This window comes from Mastomys coucha, unplaced genomic scaffold, assembly GCF_008632895.1.
Source record: "Mastomys coucha isolate ucsf_1 unplaced genomic scaffold, UCSF_Mcou_1 pScaffold14, whole genome shotgun sequence".
NCBI classification, from domain to species: domain Eukaryota; kingdom Metazoa; phylum Chordata; class Mammalia; order Rodentia; family Muridae; genus Mastomys; species Mastomys coucha.
In genome coordinates, this window is record NW_022196896.1 from 25,560,273 (window position 1) to 25,573,441 (window position 13,169).

General features: G+C 37.1%; 2 protein-coding genes across 9 annotated transcripts in view; one reads left to right on the top strand and one right to left on the bottom strand.

Moving 5' to 3' along the window:
• Positions 1-10,538, top strand: part of Ints8 (integrator complex subunit 8) — a 51,673-nt gene extending 41,135 nt beyond the window's left edge. The window contains exons 22-27 of the mRNA XM_031366619.1: positions 2,069-2,172; positions 3,593-3,643; positions 5,526-5,599; positions 5,697-5,761; positions 6,405-6,448; positions 10,337-10,538. Coding sequence (XP_031222479.1) covers positions 2,069-2,172; positions 3,593-3,643; positions 5,526-5,599; positions 5,697-5,761; positions 6,405-6,448; positions 10,337-10,453 — 455 coding nt within the window. The 3' untranslated portion in view covers positions 10,454-10,538. The remainder of the gene's footprint in view (positions 1-2,068; positions 2,173-3,592; positions 3,644-5,525; positions 5,600-5,696; positions 5,762-6,404; positions 6,449-10,336) is intronic.
• Ccne2 (cyclin E2) overlaps positions 10,227-13,169 on the bottom strand; it is a 14,024-nt gene continuing 11,081 nt past the window's right edge. For all 8 annotated transcript variants that reach the window (XM_031366623.1, XM_031366626.1, XM_031366622.1 and 5 more), the window contains exons 11-12: positions 12,583-12,740; positions 10,227-11,976 (exon numbers count right to left, since the gene is read on the bottom strand). In XM_031366623.1, coding sequence (XP_031222483.1) covers positions 11,863-11,976; positions 12,583-12,740 — 272 coding nt within the window. In that variant the 3' untranslated portion in view covers positions 10,227-11,862. The remainder of the gene's footprint in view (positions 11,977-12,582; positions 12,741-13,169) is intronic.

Here is a 13,169-nt window from a genome sequence, read left to right on the forward strand (position 1 = left end):
AAAAATTCTAGCCTCGGCCTGGTGAGATGGCTCAGTGGGTAAAGGCACTTGCCACCAAGCCTGATGACCTGAGTTCAATATCCAGGGTGTAGGGAATCAATTCTGGAAAGTTTATATGTCCTTTATATGTGTGCCTGTACATGTACACATAAAATAAGGAATATAAATAAATGTAAAAGTTGTAATTGTGTGGTTTCTTATCCTTATAATCTCAGCACTTGGGGGGCTGACTAAGAGGGGATTGCTACAAGTCAAAGACACATAGTAATATCCAGGCCAGCCAAGTCTGTGTGGTACATGTGTACACACAAGTGTGTGTGAATGAAAACATAAAAAAGATATATATATTTCTAAAATGGGCATTCTTGGAAATTAATTTCTACTGCCCTTATAAACAGTTCTATGTCATAGGATTTTCCAAGTCAATATGAACTTTTCAAAATTCATAATACTATACAGATAAAAATTTTGACTGGTATTATCATTTTGGGGAATCAGTGGGGGTCTTTTTGTTTTTTTGGGTTTTTTTTAAAGATTTATTTATTATTTTATAAGTACACTGTAGCTGACTTCAGCACCAGAAGAGAGCGTCAGATCCCATTGTGGGTGGTTGTGAGCCACCATGTGGTTTCTGGGATTTGAACTCAGGATCTTTGGAAGAGGAGTCAGTGCTCTTAACTGCTAAGCCATCTCTCCAGCCCGGGATCAGTGTTTTTAAAATAAAAATTTCAGGGGCTGGAGAGATGGCTCAGCAGTTAAGAGCACTGTCTGCTCTTCCAGAGGTCCTGAATTCAATTGCCAGCAAGCACGTGGTGGCTCACAACCATCTGTAATGGGATCTGGTGCCCTCTTTGGGCATGCAGGCATATATGCAGGCAGGACACTGTATATATAATAAATAAATGTTTAAAAAAATTTTCAAAATTTAAAGGTTCAAGAGGTAGTAAAATGAACTTTCATGTATCTAATAACATTTTTGAGGCGATGCAAGGGTTGAGATAAAGTCTCTTAATAGCCCACTGGACATGGATTCATGACTTAGCTGAGGATGACCTTACACATGATGCGGCTACTTTTCAAGTGCTTGGATTATAGGTTACTGGTACGCACCACCACAGCCAGCTAATTGGGTTTTTTGTTTGTTTGTTTTTGTTTTTGTTTTTTGTGGGGGAGGGCGTTTGAGGTGGGTTTCTTTGCATAGCCCTGGCTGTTCTGGAACTAGATTATGCTAGTCTCAAACTCAAAAGATGTGCCTCCCACATGCTGAAATTAAAGGCATGTGGCACCACTGCCCAGCTTATTGCTGTCTTTTAACACTTATTTTCATCCTAGTTTCCAAAAGAATGCATTGCCAAATCAAAATGTCTAAAAGCACATTAGCTATATAGGTTTTGAGGTATCTTTAAAAATTAGAATAGAAATATATTTCTAGTCTTGAAAATAAAAATTTCCATATAATAGGCCAGGCAGTGGTGGCGCACACCTTTAATCTCAGCACTTAGAAGGCAGAGGCAGGTGGATCTCTGAGTTAAAGACTAGTCTAGGCTACAGAGTGAGTTCCAGGACAGTCAGAGCTGCACAGAGAAACCTTGTCTCAAAACAAAACAAAACAAAAAACAAGCAATCAAACAAACAAAAGACCTCCATATAATAAATCTTGTACTATAAATTTAATGAGAAATCTGAGCTAGATTTTGACTAATCAGTTTTAGGAGGTTAAGAGTTTGGTTTGTTTTTTTTTTTTTAAATGAAGGCAGTTTTCACAATGTTATCCTGAATAAATACAAAGTTTTATCATTACCCAGGCAAATACATGTACACATTTTTAATCCCTTTATAAATTGTGTGTCTGTATGTATACATGGGGAATTCAGAGGACAACGTGTGGGAGTCATTTCTCCCATTTTACCATGTGGATCCTAAGGATCAGACTCACGTGCTCAGGGTTGGTGGCAGTACCCTTATCTGCTGCACCATGCAGGGAATCTTATCTTTAACGTATTGTTTGAATGCTTTTGAGTTCTTTTATTTTAATGGCAAGTAACTTTTTACCCATTTTCTTCTTTAGCAACAAATCAGCATTCGGCAGCGCTTCATTATTACCTCCAGGCAGGGGCTGTGTGCTCTGACTTCTTTAATAAGGCTGTGCCCCCTGATGTCTACACAGACCAAGTAAGTTGTTTGTGGGGCTTGTTTCCTCTGCCTACCTTCATGTTTTTCTTTATGAGTCCCCTTAGGGTAGAACTTAACTACATCTATATCTGTGATGATGACTCTCACAGGTTGGTGGCTTTAGACTTGATTGCTCTCTAGTTGTTTATTTTTGGCCTTTTGGAGGCAGTCTTGATATGTAGCCCATGTTAGCCTTGAACTCCCATGTTAGCCTTGAACTCCTAGACCTTCATTTTCTCCAGTGCTAGGATTACAGGCATCTGCCACCATGCCCAGCTGCTATCTCCTTTTCAGTACCGGTATTATAATGTTTGTTCTTGCTTTGATATTCCCACCTCACACTGCAGAACTCCTCAGATTCAGCCTGTTCGAAACTGATTTCTGTGTCTTTATCATGCCATTCCACAAAGCCCTCCATAATACCAAACACTAAACCCCAATCTTGAGCACCATGGTTAGTTCTTTTCCTCACTTAACTTACCCAGTAAGAATATCTACTTAGCTCTCAAATCATATAGATTCTGTTGCCTAGCTGACTTTCTTCTGTGTACATGATAAACCTAAGAAGGGATAGGGTAAATGTGCCCTGCCTTCCATAGTTACCCTATTGTGTGATAAAAGTACCTTAAGTCAAGAAAAACTGTTGTGGTAGTTACTTATGGTGCCAGCACTTGGAAGGATTGCCACATCACTACAAGTCTGAAGCCAGCCTGGGATGTGACATATAAATCTTTAAAAAGCAGACAAAAAAACCTCTTAAGTCCACTTTTGTCATTTTTTGAGACGGTCTCTCTACATAGCCCTGGTTGTCCTGAAATTCACTATGTAGATCTCCTTGTCTCTGCCTCCTAAGTGCTGGGATTGATAGTGATGTGTGGCTCCTAAGATCCACTCTTACTAGGTATTTCTTAGTTCACATTGAGCACCTTGTGATCTTGGGATGTTGCAGTCTCACTCAGGATTTTGTGTATGCTACTCAAGAGCTAAGCTATATCCCCAGCCCTCCAAGACAATACTAGTTCTTTCTTATGCTGCCATTAGGTCTGTATATTAGGTCTGAACTTATTCTTGCTGGCTACATACCATTGGCATATGGTTTTCTCCATCTCTACCTCATACCGGATTATTCTTGGCTCTTGTAAGTTACATTGCAATTAACCTTAATTTAGACCACTAATATTATATGAAAACTTTCAGTACTTAACAAGTTTTAAAATAAGATTTAAAGATTATTTTTAGTCTTTTATTTCTTTATAGTACTTTTAAATTAACAAAATTGAATGGAAAGCCTTGAGTTCCCATATAGTTGCTGTCCTCCACCATCTTCTACCTTCTCTTTTGTTGACACCCTGAACCAGAGGATACATTTATTACACTCATTGGGAGCTAGGTTTTGAAAATAATTATTGTCTTTTTGTAGGTGATAAAACGAATGATAAAATGCTGTTCTTTGCTGAATTGCCATACACAGGTTAGTTTATGATACTGTAGTATTGTCTTATATTTATGTATGTTAGGCTTAATATGCAAATTATACTAGAAAGTAGCTTTTATATCATAATGGCTGTTAGTAGCTTAGCATGTTTAAATTTCTTAATAATTTGTAGACCTGAACTAGATGAAGGTAGGAATTAGTAAACATTGATCATTGAACTTCACTTCGTGCTTTAATACTTAGGTTAATATGTGTACTAGTCATTGGGGAAATGCAAGTCAGCCAAGGTTGTGAAAGAGTAGAACTCTCTTGCTACAGGAACACAAAACCATACCGCTTTAGCAAATGGTTTGGTAGTTCCACTTTTACTTAAATATACAGGAGAATTAGAAAAGGGTATACTTGAATGTTCATAACGGGGGAAAAAATTCCAGTGTTCATTAAATAATGAATGGTATAGTAAAATGTTGTATCTATACCTCAAAATCCTGTAGCCATGTAAAAAAATGAATTACATAATGTGTATTACAGAATGGATTAACTGAAAATTGCTAAGGAAAAGAGAGACAGGGCTATATATGATTTGATTCGTTTGTAAGAAATGCTTAGAATAGGCAAGTCTGTAGAGACAAAAACATGATGATTGAGCGCCTCTGTGGAAGAGAGGGTGGAGAGTTCCTCCTATGGGCACGGGGTTTCTTTCAGGGAGGCGCTTTAGACTTAATGGTGATGATTATACAATTTTGTAAAGACACTAAGACATAAGTGTTTTGTTGTTATTGTTGTTTTTTGTTTGTTTTTATTTTTCCAGACAGTGTTTCTCTGTGTAGCCCTGCCTGTCCTGGAACTCACTAGGTAGTACACCAGGCTGGCTTCAAATTCACAGAGATCTAGAAGCCACCACCACCTGTTTTTTGTTGTTGTTTTCCATTTCAACTTTTTATTTTTAATCTTTGCTTTTTTTAATACTAGAAATTAACCCTGATCTTTACAAATGCTAACAATTGTATAACACTGACCATATTCCCAGTTCCTGTCAAGGTAAGCATCCAGAACCTGCCCTGATTGAACTGGATGCTTTCTTCTGTGTTTAGAGACTGGTGACTTAAGTGTTTTTAAAAAATGATATATATCTGCAGCTTTTAAAAGTACAGTTCCATGTGTCTGTGTCCTTGAACGCTAGGACATTTGCTTGGCAGTTTCCATCTTCAACTTCTCGTTTAATGAGGAAAGATATAAAACTGTAATTTAGATCACTGATAAATGAGTTTGCGGTCAGAGAGACACAAAACCATTGGGTAAAGGTTTTTTGAAATGAAAATTAAATGGGATCCATGAATATGAACTGACTTTATCCAACATTATTTCAAGTCTTGTACAGAATATATTTATGTGGCTGCAGAGTAGTTTGACTTTGAGGTTAAGAACAATGGCTTCTTCTCTTCCAGAGGACCTGGGTTCAGTCCCCAGCAGTCACATGTCAGCTTACAGCCATCTGTAACTCCAGTTCTGGGAGATCTTCTGACCTCTTCTGGCCTCTACAGGCCACAAGGACACATGGTGCCCAGATATACATGTACAAAATACCAATAGACATAGAATAAGATAAATATGAAAAATAAAAAGATTACCCCCTCATTACTAGGAAGGGTCATATTACCTTATTTTGGTTTTTTTTTGTTGTTGTTGTTGTTTTTTGTTTTTGTAAAGATTTATTTTATGTTACACTGTAGCTGTCTTCAGACACACCAGAAGGTGTCAGAAGGTGTCAGATCTCATTACTATACGGATAGTTGTGAGCCACCATGTGGTTGCTGGGATTTGAACTCAAGACCTTCAGAAGGGCTGTCAGTGCTCTTAACCACTGAGCCATCTCTCCAGCCCTCATGTTACCTTTTTAAATCATTTGTTTACATAGGTGGCAATTTTATGTCAGTTCCTCAGAGAAATTGACTACAAAACAGCCTTCAAATCATTGCAGGAACAAAACAGGTACGGATTTTTATTTTGTTATTTTATTTTATTTTATTTTTTTTGCATAAGGCTGAAGCTTTTTTGCATAAGAAGTAATGAGATTTCTTTTTTGCAGCCATGACGCTATGGATTCCTACTATGACTACATTTGGGACGTCACAATCTTGGAGTACTTGACTTGTATCCTTCCACCATTCGTGTGATAGATATCATGGCAGTTCATGTCTGCTTAAAGAAGTATTTCATTGAACATATTTTAGAAGCTAGAAACAGTTCAGGATTAAAATAAATTACATGATTGTGTGTATGTACATATTCCAAAATGTGTGTGAATCACACACACACTGAGAATAACCTTGAAGTTAGTTTTCTTCTCTTGCCATATGGGTCTTGGGGATGCACCTTTGTCTGCTAAACTACTTCATCCAGCCTCAAACAGTTGAGATAGTATCATGTACAACAGTTGCTTTTTAAGATTTATTTATTGAATGTATATGAGTACACACTGTAGCTGTACAAATAGTTATGGGCTTTCCTTCATCTGGTTGTTGGGAACTGACTTTTAGGACCTCTGCTAGCTCCAGTCAATCCCACTCACTCTAGCCCAAAGATTTATTATATTATATTATTAATAAGTACACTGTAGCTGTCTTCAGATGCACCAGAAGAGGGCATCAGATCTCATTATGGGTGGTCGTGAGTCACCATGTGGTTGCTGGGATTTGAACTCAGGACCTTTGGCAGAGCAGTCTGTGCTCTTACCCTTTGAGCCATCTCACCAGCCCCCCACCCCCGTTTTGTGATTCTTAACTGATACATTCAGATCTTCATCATAAAAGAGGAGAAACAGATAAAAGACAAATTGCAGTAAGTTGCCTTACACCTTTCAATGATGCTGTTTCCAGAATATTAAACAATTTAGATTTTTGCCACTGTGCAAAGATCTTGTTTGTCCATTTACTGCCAGAATTTACTTGTCATTATTTGTCATGCTGACGTGAACATATTAGAATATTTTATATCTCTGTTCTAAATCTTCAAATGACTTTTCATCTTATGATCCTTACAGTGGCTCACTGGTTTTGTCTTCCCCTTGGCTGACCTCAATACAAGTATTCCTGTTGTTTAAACATGTTAAGAACACTCATTCTCTAAGGACTTTTGACATTTTCTATTCAGGAACATTCAGCTTCCTTTAGGTTTCTGCTTTGCCATCTTAATGGTTAACCTTCCCTGTCACCTTACAAAATAACATGCCCCACCACCCTCTCTAACACTTCTGTAACACTTACTGACATGCTATATATTTATTTACTGTTCTGTGAGGACTTGGCTTATTCAGACATCTATGGTTTCTGACATTTAATTATTGCCCAACAATTACTGAATAAGTAATTTATTTAAATTTGACTCAGGCATCTCTTTTTATTTAACATTTCTGTGTATGTGTGGGTGTGTCCCAAGGTCAAAGGACAACTTGCACTAGTCTGTTCTTTTCTACTGTGAGTGTCTTTTCTACTGTGGGATATCAGGTTTGGCAGCAAGCTCCTTTACCCCAATGGACCATCTTGCTACTCCAGTATTTACAATTTTACACTCATTACTACTTGCCCAGCATGTGATAAATCAGTATTACTGCAGATACTTTCTTGATTTTACTCATTAATAAAAGTACATGCTGTTAGTACCTTCTAAGGCATACTCAGATAAAGGTATATGACTATTATTTAATACCCTAAAATGTGTGAGAGGAATAAAGAACATGAAGTTAGCCTACTTGGTTAAATGCCATACTTTCTCCTTTTTTTTTCTTTTTCTCTTCTTTTTGTTTTTGTTTTTTTTTGAGACAGGGTTTCTCCATGTAGCCTTGGCTGTCCTAGAATTCACTCTGTAGACCAGGCTGGCGTCGAACTCAGAAATTCGCCTGCCTCCCAAGTGCTGGGTTTAAAGGCATGACCCACCACTGCCCAGTGCAAAGTCTTTTTTTGATGAGGAGTGAGGGTATAAAGACAAATATTTTTTAAAAATGTAGTTAGGAACTATGCTGGTTTAGTAAAGTGGTGGTTGTAGATTCTTTTCAAGATCCATGATTTTACTAGCTCTGGGTCGTTGGTCAGGTTCCCTGACCTAGGCATGATTTCCCTCCTGTTAAGAAGTTCTTAATGTTCAATTAAGAGAGCTGTTGGTTAGCACCAATGTATGAGTCCCACTGCTTCACTCTTGGGGTTATCGCACCGTGCTGGTTGTTGCTGTGGTTCATAGGTGTCATAGCTGAGTAGGATTGTTGCTTGTGTTCTTTTAGAAGCTTGCCTGGTATCTTCTGGTACCATGAAAGCCGGTCCTCAGGGAGGAGGCTTTCTGATCAACTCCAACTCAGGAGGTCCTTACTCCTGTGTCTAAAGTATATGGTATCTTCAGGAGTAGGTACTTACCTTGCACCTCTGGGAGGAAACCAATGGCAGTAGCCATTTTAGGAGTCTCTTGGGCAACCTTGACTATTAGATGCTTTTATTTTTTGAGACAGGGTCTTAATATGTAGCCCTAGCCATCCTAAAACTCATATAAACCAGGCTGGCCTCAAAGGCAGAGATCATCTGTCTCTGCTCCCTGAATTAAAGATGTGTACCACCATACATGGTCCACCACTATATTATTTTTAAAACCCTTTCTTGGGCTGGAGAGATGGCTCAGTGGCTAAGAGTACCAACTGTTCTTCTGAAGGTCCTGAGTTCAAATCCCAGCAACCACATGGTGGCTCACAACTATCTATAAAGATCTGATGCCCTCTTCTGGCGTGTCTGAAGACAACTACAGTGTACTTACATATAATAAATAAATCTTAAAAAAACAAAACCCTTTCTCCTTTAAAGGTTCTAACTACATATCCTTACTGTTTCATTTGCCTCCTGGTTCTTCTATATGCAGATACAGGCTACATATCCTTTACCCCTCACATTTAGAGGCCTGTCAGCCACAATTCTACTCACTACCTTTGCACTGATCTTATTGTCAAGTGTGTTTCTGTCTTATTACTATAACTCATTATGCCCATAGCCTTGTCTGACTTTCTTGCTTCTGTGTTTCTCAAAATTGGGTTTGTGACCTCCCTGCCACCACCAGTCAGCCCCTTCCTTCCACCCTCCCCCACCCAACCATAAGTACAGCAAGTATAGTCCACTCAGCATTAACAGACAAGGCTTTTAAAATTCAATATTCAATTTTTAAGCTTTCTGGGTTGTCTGATAATGAGCCAACTGTGGTATCCAAACTGGTTGACAGTTGGAACTCTTAGATTTGGATTTTGTGTCTTCACTTTCTTTACTTAGAAAAGCCCTGATTGTTTTAAAAAGCCCTAACCATACACACTTGCTACTACCAAACCATTGTTAGCCATTTCCTCAGCTCCTTTCAATGTTTATCTTACAGTAGCCTAACCATTCTTATAAGTCTGTTATTTTAGACTTTTCCTGTTAAGTCCCTATTTTGTACATTTTCCATTTTGAGTGATTTCCTGGGCCCTTGTTTACTTGGGATAGATTAGAAAATCAGAGAGCCTACTGGCTTTATGGGAATTAATCTTAAGCATTGTAGACTTACGAGTGCCAGCTGAGATCCTGGTTTCTAGTTGCTATTCGCCTTTAAGGTTATTTGTATTTGTATGCATTAAGCCCACTCTTCAGGTGGTAAGAAGTTATAGTACTCTTGATGAAGGTAAGTTTTGCTGTACCATTCTCACTGGCATTTTAATTAACTTCTGCAGTTAGTAACCTACTTTATCCTTTCTGGCCAGTTCTGAACCATCGGCCTAGGTTTGTAAAATTTCCCATTCCATATATTTAAGTTTTGCCATGACTATGATTAAACTACCCTTTCAAGGGCTAACAGATACAAAAACCAGTAACTACTTCCAATTCTCCTGCTTACCTGTGGCTTCTTTCATTAGATCATTGATCTTTCCATTCATCCCCCAACCCATGACTATATAGCTCTATGCTTTCTTGTAGTTATCTTCTGCTTATTCTTCAATTTCATTTTCTAGTCAGTCTTTGGGCCTTCATTTGCTCATTCTTGGTTGTTTTGGTCAGGGCTAGAGACAGATCCATGGCCTCATACATATTAGTTGAGTGCTCCATCATGGGGCTGTTCGCTCAGCCCCATTATTCCTTATTGATCCTTTCACGATTCACCCACATGAAGTATATGATTTCTCTCAAATACCGGGGCTTCTCCACCAATTCTCTGAGGTACCATGGTTTAAGGTATTGCCACCCCACTACCAGCCTTTGTCCACATGCATTCCTTGATCCATCAAGTTCTAGTCTAATTATAGCTTTAAGACAATCTGACTGTCAGAGTCAGAAAGTTAAGTTAAAACACAAAGCTAGATTTTTAGGTTCCAAACTTAGCAGAAAACCACTATGAATATTTAGTAGGTCATGGTGCTTCTTTCTAATTACTTCTGAGAACATAGCTAATTTGCACATTTATGAAATATGACTTGATTTCTTTCAAACTATTCTGTTGAAGACTTTCTTAAACACAATCACATAAGCATACAGAAATTTATTTAGTGTAAGAAGAAAATGTCTCTCCAGGTAACTATATAAGTTAAAGAAATCTTAAAAAGCGGACCAATGTGATAATGCCATTTTTTTCGGTAGTTTTTAATTTGATTTAATTTTAACTTTGAGTTGTAAGTACTACTATGACAGTGTTTTTCAGTCAAACTTCTAATAATACTTTTTCTGTTTTAAGATCAAAGCCATTGGCCAAACAGAATTGAATGCAAGCAACCCTGAAGAAGTATTACAGCTGGCAGCACAGAGAAGGAAAAAGAAGTTTCTACAAGCAATGGCAAAACTTTACTTTTAAGCAGTTAGTTAATTTTTTTAAATTTTATTTTTTAAACAGTGGACTAAAAGTAAACAGTATTAAAAGATTAAGTTTATATAATACATATGTACAATTTAGTGGTGTTTTCTTTTTAGATCAAAACAAACTGAAACAAATTAGTTTATAAACAAAAATTATACAAAAACATATCTTAACAATAGCTTATAATTTCTTCAACAAGAGACAAGGTTCATGTTTGGTAATCTGGCAGTCTGGTACCACTTTTTTCTAATGAAATTAACTTTTTTTTTTAGGCCCAAATTTCCTTTTCAAAGGCTAACTTAAAATATTTAATGTATAAGTAGCTATTCTATATACAAGTTTAAATAAATAATTTCTAGGAGTCAGTATACATTTAATATTTTTCTGCCATAAGAAAATAGAAGTTTAGGTCATATGTTAAAGTTTTACCATGTTGATACAGTCCTCATCTGATAATATGGGGCTTAAAAATGGACCGCCAGTTTTGCAAACATAAAGCGCCTTAGAGATATCTTAGTGCAATAAAGTGACTTTCTTATATAGTTTGGAAAAGTGTTTAATTTTACCCAAATTGTGATACACAAAAAGATTATAAAGCAACCTTTCTATCAAGTAAAACCCCAGAGTAGAAGAAGCCAAAGCACTTATCTTTGTTTATAATTTCTTTGGTTCTCCCATTTAGAGCAGTTTAAACATTTGGTTCAGTGCCTTACTGATTAAAATATTATGGCAAAAAATATTATGGCAAGGCAAACAAACAAGTTAAAAACAGATTGAACTTTTTCATAAAGATTCAAGTTTTATCATTGTTTGCTACAAACAGCTTTAGATAAATTAGTCACTTTATTACAAAACAATCTTTGTAAATAAGCTTAAATTTTATTTTCAAGAAACAAATTGCACCATTCAAGAGTATAGGAATTTAAGAATATAAAATCTAGATTCAAAGTTGTGTCAGCTAATGTATCCTTTAAGGTAGCACTAGTCTAGTCCATATTCCAATGATAAAATCCCTAATTTATCAAAAGAAACACAGTAACACTGGATTTTAAAGAAACACAGTAACAAACAGAAACAACTGCTATAGCATAAATTGTTGGCTTCCATCCACTATCCGTGGGAGTGAAGTCACCTTTGTAAACAAGTTCTTCTTTTATAGGAAATATTTCTTTAGTGCCAATCTTTTGAAGTTTTTTGTTTTGCTTTCTTTTGTAGTGCTGGGGGATTGAACCCAGGGTTTTGTGCGTCCTAGGCATTTAGTGCCAAATTGACATAGTTTTTAAATAAAAGAATGGCAGTGTAACTCCTTAGACAAGGACAGTCAAAGCACTACTTTCCTGTAAAACTCATTTATATGAAACTATCCATTATTTGTCCAATTCCAACTTGTGTTTTCAATTCCAACTTCAGTGTTTTACTGGTGGTTTTTCAGTACTCTTCGGTGGTGTCATAATACCTCCATTACATACTGGTGACAACTGCCCTCCTTTTCTGAAGATGTTCACATAGTTTACTTCATTCTGTACATGCGAAGGAATTATTTAGTAATTAACACCAGACTTCTATTTGTTTCTATCCAAGCTTAATTTAAGAGTCTCTATCTTAGCTGGGCAGTGGTGGCGCACACCTTTAATCCTAGCACTTGGGAGGCAGAGGCAGGGGATCTCTGAATTCGAGATCAGCCTGGTTTATAGAGCTATTCCAGTAAAACCCTGTCTCAAAACAACAAAACTTTCTAATCTCTTACCTGGGCTATTGGTCTTGATTTTAAGCTGTTTAAAAGTAGTATTTTCCTTGAGATAGGGTCTTACTATGTGGCCCAGGCCAGTCTCGAACTTAGGATCCTCCTGCCTCTGCCTCCCTAGTTCCAGTTACTGTGCATCCTAGGCACTTATCACTAAATCTGCCTTAATTTACCCTTACATTTTAAACCAGCAAGATCATTACTTTCCACTTTATCATCTGGAAAAACCAGCCAAATGGAAATTAAATAAGTCTATTTGAAGCACAGTAGTTTCAGCCCTTAAATAAACTTTGCTAACTTCAGTTCCATTAATTTCAAAGACTTAATTGCAAGGTTTTAAAAAACAATGAAAGATAAAGCTAACAAAAAAAAAAAAACATACCAGTAAAGCCAGATAATTCGTGTGTGTCTGGATATTGTGTCTATCTTCCATGGCTATCTTCTTAAAAGTCTTCAGCTTCACTGGACTTACACTTTTTACAACACTGACAAAGGGCACCATCCAGTCTACACATTCCGAGATGTCATCCCATTCCAAACCTAGATTGAAAAAGTTAATAAAATGTTAATCAAACTGCTTCCTACAGGACGTTAAGGCCGAAAAGAATTGATAGTTTTCTCGAAGCTCGTTCTGTAGCCCAGGTTGGCTTCCTTCCTGGTTCAGCCTCCCAGTGCTGGGATTATAGGATTTGCTACTCATGACTCTCGAGTGTAGGTATGTTGTTTTTTTGTTTTGTTATGGCTTTAAAGATTTATAATTATGTGAATGTGTGCACATGTACACAAGAGCCCAGAGATCAGAAGAGTGTGTTAGGTGTTCTGGAAGTAGAATTAGATAGGAGGGCTAGGAACAAAACCTGGGTCTTCTCCAAGAGCATCTTTCCAGGCAAACAGTGCCTATTCATACAAAGTAGAATTGTGGTGGTATTTGCTTCAAATAGATTTATTTAATTTCCATTGGCTGGTTTT